This window comes from Salmo trutta, unplaced genomic scaffold (assembly GCF_901001165.1).
Source record: "Salmo trutta unplaced genomic scaffold, fSalTru1.1, whole genome shotgun sequence".
Taxonomy (NCBI): domain Eukaryota; kingdom Metazoa; phylum Chordata; class Actinopteri; order Salmoniformes; family Salmonidae; genus Salmo; species Salmo trutta.
Window position 1 is genome coordinate 43057 of NW_021823098.1, and position 14608 is coordinate 57664.

Genomic DNA, 14608 nt, shown 5'->3' on the forward strand with positions numbered 1-14608 from the left:
GGATTCAGATCTACTGTACACAGATAATTTATGAGAGAGAGGGAGAAAGAGAGAGAGAGAAAGCGAGAGAGAGAGAGAAAGAGAAAGAAAGAGTAAGAGAGAGATTCAGGTGTTATGGAGAGAAAATATGTGATGGAAAGAAAGAGAGATAACAGCGTTAAGTAAACAGCACGTGGATCAGTTTGTAGTGACACGTGACATGCAGTGATACGCATATTACACACAGAGTTTTTCATGGCAGCCTCCCCCTCAGCTCAGCTCCATAGGGAAGGAGTGGAATTATAAAACAAACCGACATCGCATACAGAGAGGGCAAACCAGTCCCACTTTTTAATGGACATCTTAATTTCATCAATACACGATACCAAGCCATCAAATAAATTCAATTAAACCCTGAACAAACAGAAGTCCATAATACAGAAGCAAACAAGAAAACTGAACGTACACAGAAAAGGGGTGGAGAAAGTCCAGAACATTACTTTTCACAATAAAAGATGGGCAGAAAGGGATGAACACTGAATACAGATACTTCTTTAGGTTTCTCAACACAATCAGAAGAAATGACTTTATTTCACAACATGTTACCATCCACTAGTCTGTCCATGGATACCAGGGGTTGGAGTTGGGCTGGCAGGCCATCCATCCACTGGGAATGGTGGGTTCAGGTGGTATTTGGTATAAAGACGTTAAAAGGTTGGGGGAGGGGTTTCAGTTCTTATTAAAGCAGAGACTGTACAAAGATAGATGCACTGTAGAGCTCTCTCTCATTATCTTTCTGTCTGAGCCAGACTAAAGGCACAGGGGGTCCACTGAACAACAGACATGTCCGTTCTAGAGAGAGAGAGAGAGAGAGAGAGAGAGAGAGAGAGAAGAAGCTGTCACTCAAAGCAAGGAGCATTCAATTGCAATGTCTGCATTGTGTGTGTGTGAGTGCGTGAACATAACGAGTGTGTGTGTGTGTGCTTCTTTAGTCATTCAGTACTGCTGTCTAAAAAGGAGTTGTCATTGAACTGACTCAGGTTGTTGTTTCTGTCTGAAAGGCCTTGGACGTTCTATGTCTCCAGCTCCTCCAACACAGACAGAGAGAGCAAAGAAAAGGAGTGTCAAATACCTTGCACCTGGCAACTCATTGTGTGTGTGTGTGTGTGTGTGTGTGTGTGTGTGTGTGTGTGTGTGTGTGTGTGTGTGTGTGTGTGTGTGTGTGTGTGTGTGTGTGAGTGAGTGTGTGTGTGCTTCATCAGTCATTCAGCACTCCTGTCTAAAAAGGAAGATTGATTGTTATTCAACTGACTCAGGTTGTTGTTCCTGTCTGAAAGGGTTTTTGTTCACCTACACCCCTTTCTGGAAGTGTCTGACTTTGTCAGGCTCCCACTCTGTGTGTAAATGTGTGTGTGTGTGTGTGTGTGTCAGGCTCCCACTCTGTGTGTAAATGTGTGTGTGTGTGTGTGTGTCAGGCTCCCACTCTGTGTGTAAATGTGTGTGTGTGTGTGTGTCAGGCTCCCAACTCTGTGTGTAAATGTGTGTGTGTCAGGCTCCCACTCTGTGTGTAAATGTGTGTGTGTGTGTCAGGCTCCCACTGTGTGTGTACATTTGTGTGTGTGTGTGTGTGTGTGTCAGGCTCCCACTGTGTGTAAATGTGTGTGTGTGTGTGTCAGGCTCCCACTGTGTGTGTAAATGTGTGTGTGTGTGTGTGTCAGGCTCCCACTGTGTGTGTAAACGTGTGTCGGTGTATCTGTCTGTCTGTATAAGTCCATTCATCAGTATGTGTGAGTGCATACAGTATATCAATGTGTGTCTGTCTCTCACTGTCTGTGTGTGTATTCCCATGATCCTCTCTGTCTCACCTTGCACTGGCAGAGGGTGCATTCTGTTCTGTGTTTGGTCCAGGCGGCTCCGCTGAAGCGCGTCAGTCCGTTCTCGTCCACACACGTCTTGGTGATGTCGTTACGGACGGTATCAGCCTGGCAGGGGTCGGTGACGCAGCGTGGGCAGCACTGCCCCTCGGGCACCTGGGTAAACTCACAGTCCACCACTGGAGGGCAGGAAACGGGCCAGCAGTCCACCTCTCCACTCTGGGACAAAAACAAGAACAATGATGCTTTATTGTCCATTTTATTTTCAAAGCACCACAACTTCAACCCAAGGAGACAAAAACATCTCATCAACAGTCTCTCCGGCTATGACCTCCTCTCTACAGTCTTCACAAGTCAGAAACTACAGCCCTCCCATCTCATTAACAGTCTCTCCAGCTGACCTCCTCTCTACAGTCTTCACATGTCAGAAACTACAGCCCTCCCATCTCATTATTAACAGTCTCTCCAGCTGACCTCCTCTCTACAGTCTTCACATGTCAGAAACTACAGCCCTCCCATGTCATCAACAGTCTCTCCAGCTGACCTCCTCTCTACAGTCTTCCCAAGTCAGAAACTACAGCCCTCCCATCTCATCAACAGTCTCTCCAGCTGACCTCCTCTCTACAGTCTTCACATGTCAGAAACTACAGCCCTCCCATCTCATCAACAGTCTCTCCAGCTGACCTCCTCTTTACAGTCTTCACATGTCAGAAACTACAGCCCTCCCATCTCATTAACAGTCTCTCCAGCTGACCTCCTCTCTACAGTCTTTACATGTCAGAAACTACAGCCCTCCCATCTCATCAACAGTCTCTCCAGCTGACCTCCTCTCTACAGTCTTCACATGTCAGAAACTACAGCCCTCCCATCTCATCAACAGTCTCTCCGGCTATGACCTCCTCTCTACAGTCTTCACATGTCAGAAACTACAGCCCTCCCATCTCATCAACAGTCTCTCCGGCTATGACCTCCTCTCTACAGTCTTCACATGTCAGAAACTACAGCCCTCCCATCTCATCAACAGTCTCTCCGGCTATGACCTCCTCTCTACAGTCTTCACAAGTCAGAAACTACAGCCCTCCCATCTCATCAACAGTCTCTCCGGCTATGACCTCCTCTCTACAGTCTTCACAAGTCAGAAACTACAGCCCTCCCATCTCATCAACAGTCTCTCCGGCTATGACCTCCTCTCTACAGTCTTCACAAGTCAGAAACTACAGCCCTCCCATCTCATCAACAGTCTCTCCAGCTGACCTCCTCTCTACAGTCTTCACAAGTCAGAAACTACAGCCCTCCCATCTCATCAACAGTCTCTCCAGCTGACCTCCTCTCTACAGTCTTCACAAGTCAGAAACTACAGCCCTCCCATCTCATCAACAGTCTCTCCAGCTGACCTCCTCTCTACAGTCTTCACATGTCAGAAACTACAGCCCTCCCATCTCATTAACAGTCTCTCCAGCTGACCTCCTCTCTACAGTCTTCACAAGTCAGAAACTACAGCCCTCCCATCTCATCAACAGTCTCTCCGGCTATGACCTCCTCTCTACAGTCTTCACAAGTCAGAAACTACAGCCCTCCCATCTCATCAACAGTCTCTCCAGCTGACCTCCTCTCTACAGTCTTCACAAGTCAGAAACTACAGCCCTCCCATCTCATTAACAGTCTCTCCAGCTGACCTCCTCTCTACAGTCTTCACATGTCAGAAACTACAGCCCTCCCATCTCATCAACAGTCTCTCCGGCTATGACCTCCTCTCTACAGTCTTCACAAGTCAGAAACTACAGCCCTCCCATCTCAGAACCCTCTGTTGCCCTTCCAGTCTCCCCCACACATCACCCCAACCCCTCACATGGCTTTCCCCCTGCCTCACTCCATTTGGACTGCCCTGGATAAAGGCCACAGACACTCAGTGGAATACTGATCAGCTGAAACACAGTTAGACCTGCTACAGTAACAGTTAGACCTGCTACAGTAACAGTTAGGCCTGCTACAGTAACAGACCTGCTACAGCAACAGTTAGACCTGCTACAGTAACAGACCTGCTACAGCAACAGTTAGGCCTGCTACAGTAACAGACCTGCTACAGTAACAGTTAGACCTGCTACAGTAACAGTTAGGCCTGCTACAGTAACAGACCTGCTACAGTAACAGACCTGCTACAGCAACAGTTAGACCTGCTACCGTAACAGACCTGCCACAGTAACAGTTAGACCTGCTACCGTAACAGACCTGCTACAGTAACAGTTAGATGTGCTACAGTAACAGTTAGATGTGCTACAGTAACAGACCTGCTACAGTAACAGTTCGACCTGCTACAGTAACAAACCTTCTACAGTAACAGTTAGATGTGCTACAGTCACAGTTAGATGTGCTACAGTCACAGTTAGATGTGCTACAGTAACAGTTAGATGTGCTACAGTAACATACCTGCTACAGTAACAGACCTGCTACAGTAACAGTTAAACCTGCTACAGTAACAAACCTGCTACAGTAACAGTTAGATGTGCTACAGTCACAGTTAGATGTGCTACAGTAACATACCTGCTACAGTAACAGTTAGACCTGCTACAGTAACAAACCTGCTACAGTAACAGTTAGATGTGCTACAGTAACAGTTAGATGTGCTACAGTAACAAACCTGCTACAGTAACAGTTAGATGTGCTACAGTAACAGTTAGATGTGCTACAGTAACAGACCTGCTACAGTAACAGTTAGACCTGCTACAGTAACAAACCTGCTACAGTAACAGTTAGATGTGCTACAGTAACAGACCTGCTACAGTAACAGACCTGCTACAGTAACAGTTAGACCTGCTACAGTAACAAACCTGCTACAGTAACAGTTAGATGTGCTACAGTAACAGACCTGCTACAGTAACAGTTAGATGTGCTACAGTAACAGTTAGATGTGCTACAGTAACAGACCTGCTACAGTAACAGTTAGATGTGCTACAGTAACAGTTAGATGTGCTACAGTAACAGTTAGATGTGCTACAGTAACAGACCTGCTACAGTAGACAACACATACAGTAGGCAATGCTGAGAGTACCTCTCTCTCTCTCTCTCTCTCTCTCTTTCTCTCCTAAATCATTTCTCACTGCGTTGAGATTACCTGGAAGAGTTGTTCTCATGTTTTCCCCCAGAGATTATTGATGAGCCCTTAATTGAATTGAAAGTGTGAATGTTTAAAAGATGAATCTGTCTGGTAGATGGCTGACACCTCACTATGGATCAATGTGTTAATGTGCATTTAGCAACATGACAGAGAGAGAGAGTATATGTCTCTGCGTGTGTGAATCTCTCTCTCTCTGTGTGTCTGAATCTCTGTGTGCGTGTGGGTGTGCGCGTGCGTGTGCGCGTGGGTGTGCGTTTGAGAGATCCATATCCCTTATCACCAAGTCACATCTCAAACTACCCTGAAACTGTTTTCTATTCATGATTAATGATATGCCTCATTTAGCAGCAGCACAGATATTAAAATGCAAATTACTATTGGAGAAAAAATACAACACTACCTTAATTTACATTGCTTGTCCTTTTGTTGCAATCAACATTTAATAGGAATATTTTTGTCGGGGGCGGGAGGGAGAAAGCGATAAGCTAAAGCTTTATTCTCTACAAGAACAGCATGATAACCACTGTAGCTACTGTAGCCTTGTAAAGTATCAAGTCATGTATGTATGATCTAGAAAGTTCTTCCAGTCTCTCCAGGTCTTCTCTCTGAGCCACAGAGAAATGGGTCAGTCTCTCCCATTCTCCACTGTCTCTCTCTCTTTCTCTTCTCTCTCTTTCTCTCCACTCCCTTCTCCTCTCTTCTCCCTCTCTCCCCCCTCCTACCCAGTACAACATAACAGATGCTGACTGGGTTGTTATGTCTCTACGGCTTCCTGGTTCACAAAGGATAAAGCACTTACAAATCTCATTACACCGACATACGCACGCACACACACACACACACACACACGTGCACGCGCGCACGCACACACGCACGCACGCACGCACGCACACACACACACACACACACACACGCACGCACACGAACACGCACACACACGCGCACACACACAATGAGTTGCCAGGCGCAAGGTATTTCACACAGCCTTGTCTTTGCGTTGTCTCTCTGTCTGTGTTGAGGAGCTAGAGACATAGAACGTCCAAGGCTGAATTAAACAGCTGGAGGTATGTATCATGATGTATCACGACTTCAGCCGAAGTCGGTCCCTCTCCTTGTTCGGGCGGCGTTCGGCGGTCGACGTCACCGGCTTTCTAGCCACCGCCGATCCACTTTTCATTTTCCATTTGTTCTGTCTTTGTCTTATCACACCTGGCTTCACTCAACCAATTACTTGTTTATTATTTAACCCTCTGTTCCCCATGCTGTGTTTGTGAGTGATTGTTTATTATTTAACCCTCTGTTCCCCATGTTGTGTTTGTGAGTGATTGTTTATTATTTAACCCTCTGTTCCCCATGTTGTGTTTGTGAGTGATTGTTTATTATTTAACCCTCTGTTCCCCATGTTGTGTTTGTGAGTGATTGTTTATTATTTAACCCTCTGTTCCCCATGTTGTGTTTGTGAGTGATTGTTTATTATTTAACCCTCTGTTCCCCATGTTGTGTTTGTGAGTGATTGTTTATTATTTAACCCTCTGTTCCCCATGTTGTGTTTGTGAGTGATTGTTTATTATTTAACCCTCTGTTCCACATGTTGTGATTGTGAGTGATTGTTTATTATTTAACCCTCTGTTCCCCATGCTGTGTTTGTGAGTGATTGTTTATTATTTAACCCTCTGTTCCACATGTAGTGTTTGTGAGTGATTGTTTATTGTAATTCGGTCCGTCTTTGTGGGCTCGTGAGTTTACTTTGTATAATTGTCTTTTTGAGTAAAATACGTTGATTACTCAATTCTGCTGTCCTGCGCCTGACTCTCTACACCAGCTACACACAGGACCCTTACAGTCCTGGTGTTGTTCTACTCATATCTGCTGTCCTGCGCCTGACTCTCTACACCAGCTACACACAGGACCCTTACAGTCCTGGTGTTGTTCTACTCATATCTGCTGTCCTGCGCCTGACTCTCTACACCAGCTACACACAGGACCCTTACAGACCTGGTGTTGTTCTACTCATATCTGCTGTCCTGCGCCTGACTCTCTACACCAGCTACACACAGGACCCTTACAGACCTGGTGTTGTTCTACTCATATCTGCTGTCCTGCGCCTGACTCTCTACACCAGCTACACACAGGACCCTTACAGACCTGGTGTTGTTCTACTCATATCTGCTGTCCTGCACCTGACTCTCTACACCAGCTACGCACAGGACCCTTACAGACCTGGTGTTGTTCTACTCATATCTGCTGTCCTGCGCCTGACTCTCTACACCAGCTACACACAGGACCCTTACAGACCTGGTGTTGTTCTACTCATATCTGCTGTCCTGCGCCTGATTCTCTACACCAGCTACACACAGGACCCTTACAGACTTGGTGTTATTCTACTCATATCTGCTGTCCTGCGCCTGACTCTCTACACCAGCTACACACAGGACCCTTACAGACCTGGTGTTGTTCTACTCATATCTGCTGTCCTGCGCCTGACTCTCTACACCAGCTACACACAGGACCCTTACAGACCTGGTGTTGTTCTACTCATATCTGCTGTCCTGCGCCTGACTCTCTACACCAGCTACACACAGGACCCTTACAGACCTGGTGTTGTTCTACTCATATCTGCTGTCCTGCGCCTGACTCTCTACACCAGCTACACACAGGACCCTTACAGACCTGGTGTTGTACTACTCATATCTGCTGTCCTGCGCCTGACTCTCTACACCAGCTACACACAGGACCCTTACAGTCCTGGTGTTGTTCTACTCATATCTGCTGTCCTGCGCCTGATTCTCTACACCAGCTACACACAGGACCCTTACAGACCTGGTGTTGTTCTACTCATATCTGCTGTCCTGCGCCTGACTCTCTACACCAGCTACACACAGGACCCTTACAGACCTGGTGTTGTTCTACTCATATCTGCTGTCCTGCGCCTGACTCTCTACACCAGCTACACACAGGACCCTTACAGACCTGGTGTTGTTCTACTCATATCTGCTGTCCTGCGCCTGACTCTCTACACCAGCTACACACAGGACCCTTACAGATCTGGTGTTGTTCTACTCATATCTGCTGTCCTGCGCCTAACTCTCTACACCAGCTACACACAGGACCCTTACAGACCTGGTGTTGTTCTACTCATATCTGCTGTCCTGCGCCTGACTCTCTACACCAGCTACACACAGGACCCTTACAGACCTGGTGTTGTTCTACTCATATCTGCTGTCCTGCGCCTGACTCTCTACACCAGCTACACACAGGACCCTTACAGACCTGGTGTTGTTCTACTCATATCTGCTGTCCTGCGCCTGACTCTCTACACCAGCTACACACAGGACCCTTACAGACCTGGTGTTGTTCTACTCATATCTGCTGTCCTACGCCTGACTCTCTACACCAGCTACACACAGGACCCTTACAGACCTGGTGTTGTTCTACTCATATCTGCTGTCCTGCGCCTGACTCTCTACACCAGCTACACACAGGACCTTACAGACCTGGTGTTGTTCTACTCATATCTGCTGTCCTGCGCCTGACTCTCTACACCAGCTACACACAGGACCCTTACAGACCTGGTGTTGTTCTACTCATATCTGCTGTCCTGCGCCTGACTCTCTACACCAGCTACACACAGGACCTTACAGACCTGGTGTTGTTCTACTCATATCTGCTGTCCTGCGCCTGACTTTCTACACCAGCTACATACAGGACCTTACATGGTGCAATTCATTGGCTCATGGAACTGTGAGTTGGAGGGAGAACCGACTGTCTCAACTCAGCAGCTTTCAGTCTTCAGACTAGGTTTTATGTCTCCTTACAATCAGTGTGTGTGTGTTTTTAAATGAACTTTTCGTTATGCTGTTTAACAGAATATATTTAAGCAATAAGGCCTGAGGGGGTGTGGTATATGGCCAATATACCACGGCTAAGGGCTGTTCTGGATACGTCCCTTAGCTGTGGTATATTGGCCATAAACTAAAACCCCCCAAGGTGCCTTATTGCTACTATAAACTGGTTACCAAAAATAATTCGTTTTATAATAATTAGTTTATGTTTTGTCATACCCGTGGTATACGGTCTGATATACCATGGCTGTAAGCAATCAGCATTCAGGGCTCGACCCACCCTGTTTATAAATGTAGTTATATAATCCAAACCATTTGGACAAAGACATTATTCATCAGAGCCCCACAACTTGGTTGAGAATGTTTGCAGATGAAGCGAACTATCCATGGGAGCATCTTGAGGTGATCTAAGTGCAAGAGGCGTCACTACAGTCCCTGGTTCGAAATCCAGGATGATCACATACGGCCGTGATTGGGAGTCCCATAGAGTGGCGCACAATTGGCACAGTGTCGTTCCGGGTTCGGCCGTCGGTTAAGAATTTGTTCTTAACTGACTTGCCTAGTTAAATAAAGGTTCAATTTGACATTTAAATGTGAAGTGAGCCCTCAGAGAATGGATGGTTTAGCTAGGCTGAGAGGGAATGGAAGAACACACCTAGAGGTTTAGACTCAAGCTGCTGGGAAGGAAAGACTCGTTTTCTAACTCTCACTCTCTCTCTCGCTCTCTACTGGAGGCTGCACTCCAGGAGGGACAGAGAGACAGAGAGAGAGAGACTGGAAAGAGACAGAGACAGAGAAAGAGACAGAGAGAGAGAGAGAGAGACAGAGAGAGAGAGAGAGAGACAGAGAGAGAGAGAGAGACAGAGAGAGACAGAGAGAGAGAGACAGAGAGAGAGAGAGACAGAGACAGAGAGAGACAGACAGACAGAGAGAGAGACAGAGAGAGAGAGAGAGACAGAGAGAGAGAGAGACAGAGAGAGAGAGACAGAGAGAGAGAGAGACAGAGAGAGAGAGAGACAGAGAGAGGGCTGTTCTAAGGGCTGTTCTGGTCTTGTTTGTTGTCTACATTGTTGTCTACATTGTTGTCTACATTGTTGTAAACATTGTTGAAAACATTGTTGTCTATATTGTTGTCTACATTGTTGTAAACATTGTTGTCTAAATTGTTGTCTACATTGTTGTCTACATTGTTGTCTACATTGTTGTAAACATTATTGTCTACATTGTTGTAAACATTGTTGTCTACATTGTTGTCTACATTGTTGTAAACATTGTTGTCTACATTGTTGTCTACATTGTTGTCTACATTGTTGTAAACATTGTTGTCTACATTGTTGTCTACATTGTTGTCTACATTGTTGTAAACATTGTTGTCTACATTGTTGTAAACATTGTTGTCTACATTGTTGTCTACATTGTTGCTTTGGCAATATTGATGCAATGGTTTTCATGCCAATAAAGCAGCTTGAGTTTGAGAGAGAGAGAAAGGCAGAGAGAAAGGCAGAGAGAAAGGCAGAGAGAAAGGCAGAGAGAGAGACAAAGAAAGGCATAGAGTGAGTAATGAGAAAGAGAGCTAGAGAGAGAGATGCAGAAAGGCAGAGAGGCAAGCTTGGCACCGGTCGATAGCACAGGGAGATTTACTGCCATATGTTCGCTGAACTTTTCTGATTCCATTGGGATTGGTAGACTTTAAAGCCCTTGTCTCACAACAACAAGACAGAAGCATCCAGTCCAGAACAGTCTGAATACCCACAGCACTGACGCACTCAGGGTTCTCAAGAGCCACATTCTGGGTCTACCTCTTTCTCCTCCATACAGTATGTCACTGAAAACTAATCAGTGTCTACTCTGCTGGCACTGGGCCTGCTGAGGGTTCATCTACTGGCATGGTACTAGCCCAACAAACATGCAGTACCAAAAACTGGGCCATGTGATAGTTCAAAAGACAGAGATTCTCTAGCCTAGTCTGGTCTGAATACTACTAGTCTGGTCTGAACACTACTAGTCTGGTCTGAACACTACTAGTCTGGTCTGAACACTACAAGTCTGAACACTACTAGTCTGAACACTACTAGTCTGGTCTGAAAACTACTAGTCTGAACACTACTAGTCTGGTCTGAAAACTACTAGTCTGAACACTACTAGTCTGGTCTGAACACTACTAGTCTGGTCTGAACACTACTAGTCTGGTCTGAACACTACTAGTCTGAACACTACTAGTCTGGTCTGAACACTACAAGTCTGAACACTACTAGTCTGAACACTACTAGTCTGGTCTGAAAACTACTAGTCTGAACACTACTAGTCTGGTCTGAACACTACTAGTCTGGTCTGAACACTACTAGTCTGGTCTGAACACTACTAGTCTGGTCTGAACACTACTAGTCTGAACACTACTTGTCTGGTCTGAACACTACTAGTCTGAACACTACTAGCCTGGTCTGAACACTACTAGTCTGAACACTACTTGTCTGGTCTGAACACTACTAGCCTGGTCTGAAAACTACTAGTCTGAACACTACTAGTCTGGTCTGAACACTACTAGTCTGAACACTACTTGTCTGGTCTGAACACTACTAGCCTGGTCTGAAAACTACTAGTCTGAACACTACTAGTCTGGTCTGAACACTACTAGTCTGGTCTGAACACTACTAGTCTGGTCTGAACACTACTAGTCTGGTCTGAACACTACTAGTCTGTACACTACTAGTCTGGTCTGAACACAGCTCGTCTGAACACTACTAGTCTGGTCTGAACACTACTAGCCTGGTCTGAACACAACTAGTCTGAACACTACAAGCCTGGTCTGAACACTACTAGCCTGGTCTGAATACTACTAGTCTGAACACTATTAGCCTGGTCTGAACACTACTAGTCTGGTCTGAACACAACTAGCCTGGTCTGAACACAACGAGCCTGGTCTGAACACTACTAGCCTGGTCTGAACACAACGAGCCTGGTCTGAACACTACTAGCCTGGTCTGAACACAACTAGCCTGGTCTGAACACAAATAATCTGAACACAAATAATCTGAACACAACTAGTCTTGTCTGAACACTACTAGCAAGGTCTGAACACTACTAGTCTGAACACAAATAATCTGAACACAACTAGTCTGAACACTACTAACCTGGTCTGAACACTACTAGCCTGGTCTGAACACAACTAGTCTGAACACAAATAATCTGAACACAACTAGTCTTGTCTGAACACTACTAGCCTGGTCTGAACACAACTAGTCTGGTCTGAACACTACTAACCTGGTCTGAACACAACTAGCTTGGTCTGAACACTACTAGTCTGGTCTGAACACTACTAGTCTGGTCTGAACACTACTAGTCTTGTCTGAACACTACTAGTCTGGTCTGAACACTACTAGTCTTGTCTGAACACTACTAACCTGGTCTGAATACTACCAGCCTGGTCTGAACACAACTAGTCTGAACACAACTAGTCTGGTCTGAACACAACTAGTCTTGTCTGAACACTACTAGCCTGGTCTGAATACTACTAGCCTGGTCTGAACACAACTAGTCTGAACACAACTAGTCTGGTCTGAACACAACTAGTCTTGTCTGAATACTACTAGCCTGGTCTGAACATTACTAGTCTGAACACTACTAGCCTGGTCTGAACACAGCTAGTCTGAACACTACTAGTCTTGTCTGAACACTACTAGCCTGGTCTGAATACTACTAGCCTGGTCTGAACATTACTAGTCTGAACACTACTAGCCTGGTCTGAACACAGCTAGTCTGATCACAACTAGCCTGGTCTGAATACTACTTGTCTGGTCTGAACACTACTAGCCTGGTCTGATCACAACTAGTCTGGTCTGAACACTACTAGTCTGAACACTACTAGCCTGGTATGAAAACTACTAGCCTGGTCTGAATAGAACTAGTCTGGTCTGAACACTACTAGCCTGGTCTGAACACAACTAGCCTGGTCTGAAAACTACCAGCCTGGTCTGAACACTACTAGCCTGGTCTGAACACAACTAGTCTGAACACTACTAGCCTGGTCTGATCACAACTAGTCTGGTCTGAACACTACTAGTCTGAACACGACTAGCCTGGTATGAAAACTACTAGCCTGGTCTGAATACAACTAGTCTGGTCTGAACACTACTAGCCTGGTCTGAACACAACTAGCCTGGTCTGAACACTACCAGCCTGGTCTGAACACTACTAGCCTGGTCTGAACACTACATTCATTTCCATCCCTTCCATCACTACCCCAGTAACTCAGTATGTACTGGTACTATCCTCCACTACCCCAGTAACTCAGTATGTACTGGTACTATCCTCCACTACCCCAGTAACTCAGTATGTACTGGTACTATCCTCCACTACCCAGTAACTCAGTATGTACTGGTACTATCCTCCACTACCCCAGTAACTCAGTATGTACTGGGTACTATCCTCCACTACCCCAGTAACTCAGTATGTACTGGTACTATCCTCCACTACCCCCCAGTAACTCAGTATGTACTGGTACTATCCTCCACTACCCCAGTACTCATTATGTACTGGTACTATCCTCCACTACCCCAGTAACTCAGTATGTACTGGTACTATCCTCCACTACCCCAGTAACTCAGTATGTACTGGTACTATCCTCCACTACCCCAGTAACTCAGTATGTACTGGTACTATCCTCCACTACCCCAGTAACTCAGTATGTACTGGTACTATCCTCCACTACCCCAGTAACTCAGTATGTACGGGTACTATCCTCCAGTACCCCAGTAACTCAGTATGTACTGGTACTATCCTCCACTACCCCAGTAACTCAGTATGTACTGGTATTATCCTCCACTACCCCAGTAACTCAGTATGTTACTGGTACTATCCTTCCACTACCCCAGTAACTCAGTATGTACTGGGGTACTATCCTCCACTACCCCAGTAAACTCAGTATGTACTGGTACTATCACTCCACTCCCCAGAGTAACTCAGTATGTACGGGTACTATCCTCCACTAGCCACCAGTAACTTCAGTATGTACTGGTACTATCCTCCAACTACACCCCAGTAATCCCCCCCCCCCCCCCCCCAGTATGTACTGGTACTATCCTCCACTACCCCCAGTAACTCGTATGTACTGGTACTATCCTCCACTACCCCAGTAACTCAGTATGTACTGGTACGTATCCTCCACTAGTACCCCAGTAACTCAGTATGTACTGGTACTATCCTCCAATACCCCAGTAAACTTCAGGATGTACGGTACTAGTCCTCCACTACCCTAAGTAACTAGTATGTACTGGTACTATCCTCCACTACCCCAGTAACTCAGTAGTACTGGTACTATCCTCCACTACCCAGTAACTCAGTATGTACTGGTACTATCCTCCACTACCCCAGTAACTGAGTATGTACTGGTACTATCCTCCACTACCCTAGTAACTCAGTATGTACTGGTACTATCCTCCACTACCCCAGTAACTCAGTATGTACTGGTACTATCCTCCACTACCCCACATCTCTCTACAGTGTCTGTCCATGCCAACTCACCATGCACTGGCACTGCTGGCAGTTCTCCACCCAGGTGTCTCCACTGCTGTATGTAATGAGTCTGTTCTGGTGCAGACACTGGCTGCTGAGGCCAGGGTTACACTCTGGACAGCAGAACAGGTCGGCTGTGGTGGACTCACAGTCACACACCATCCTACGACACATCACCAGACCAGACTGTAGGGGGGAGGGGGAGAGAGAGAGAGAGAAAGAGAGAGAGAGAGGAGAGAGAGAGAGAGAGAGTCAGACTAAGCTTTTCCTTTCAAAATCTATATTTT

At 46.1% G+C, this 14608-nt stretch overlaps 1 protein-coding gene across 1 annotated transcript; it reads right to left on the reverse strand.

The window, feature by feature from the left end:
* Positions 1 to 302: 302 nt before the first annotated feature.
* On the reverse strand, positions 303 to 14507 carry LOC115188818 (protein kinase C-binding protein NELL2-like; the record flags this gene model as incomplete). The annotated part of the gene is made up of 3 exons (XM_029747664.1): positions 303 to 831; positions 1845 to 2072; positions 14331 to 14507. Coding segments are annotated over 3 exons (447 nt in total), but the record flags the coding sequence as incomplete, so codon positions are not given.
* Between the last annotated feature and the right edge of the window lie 101 nt (positions 14508 to 14608).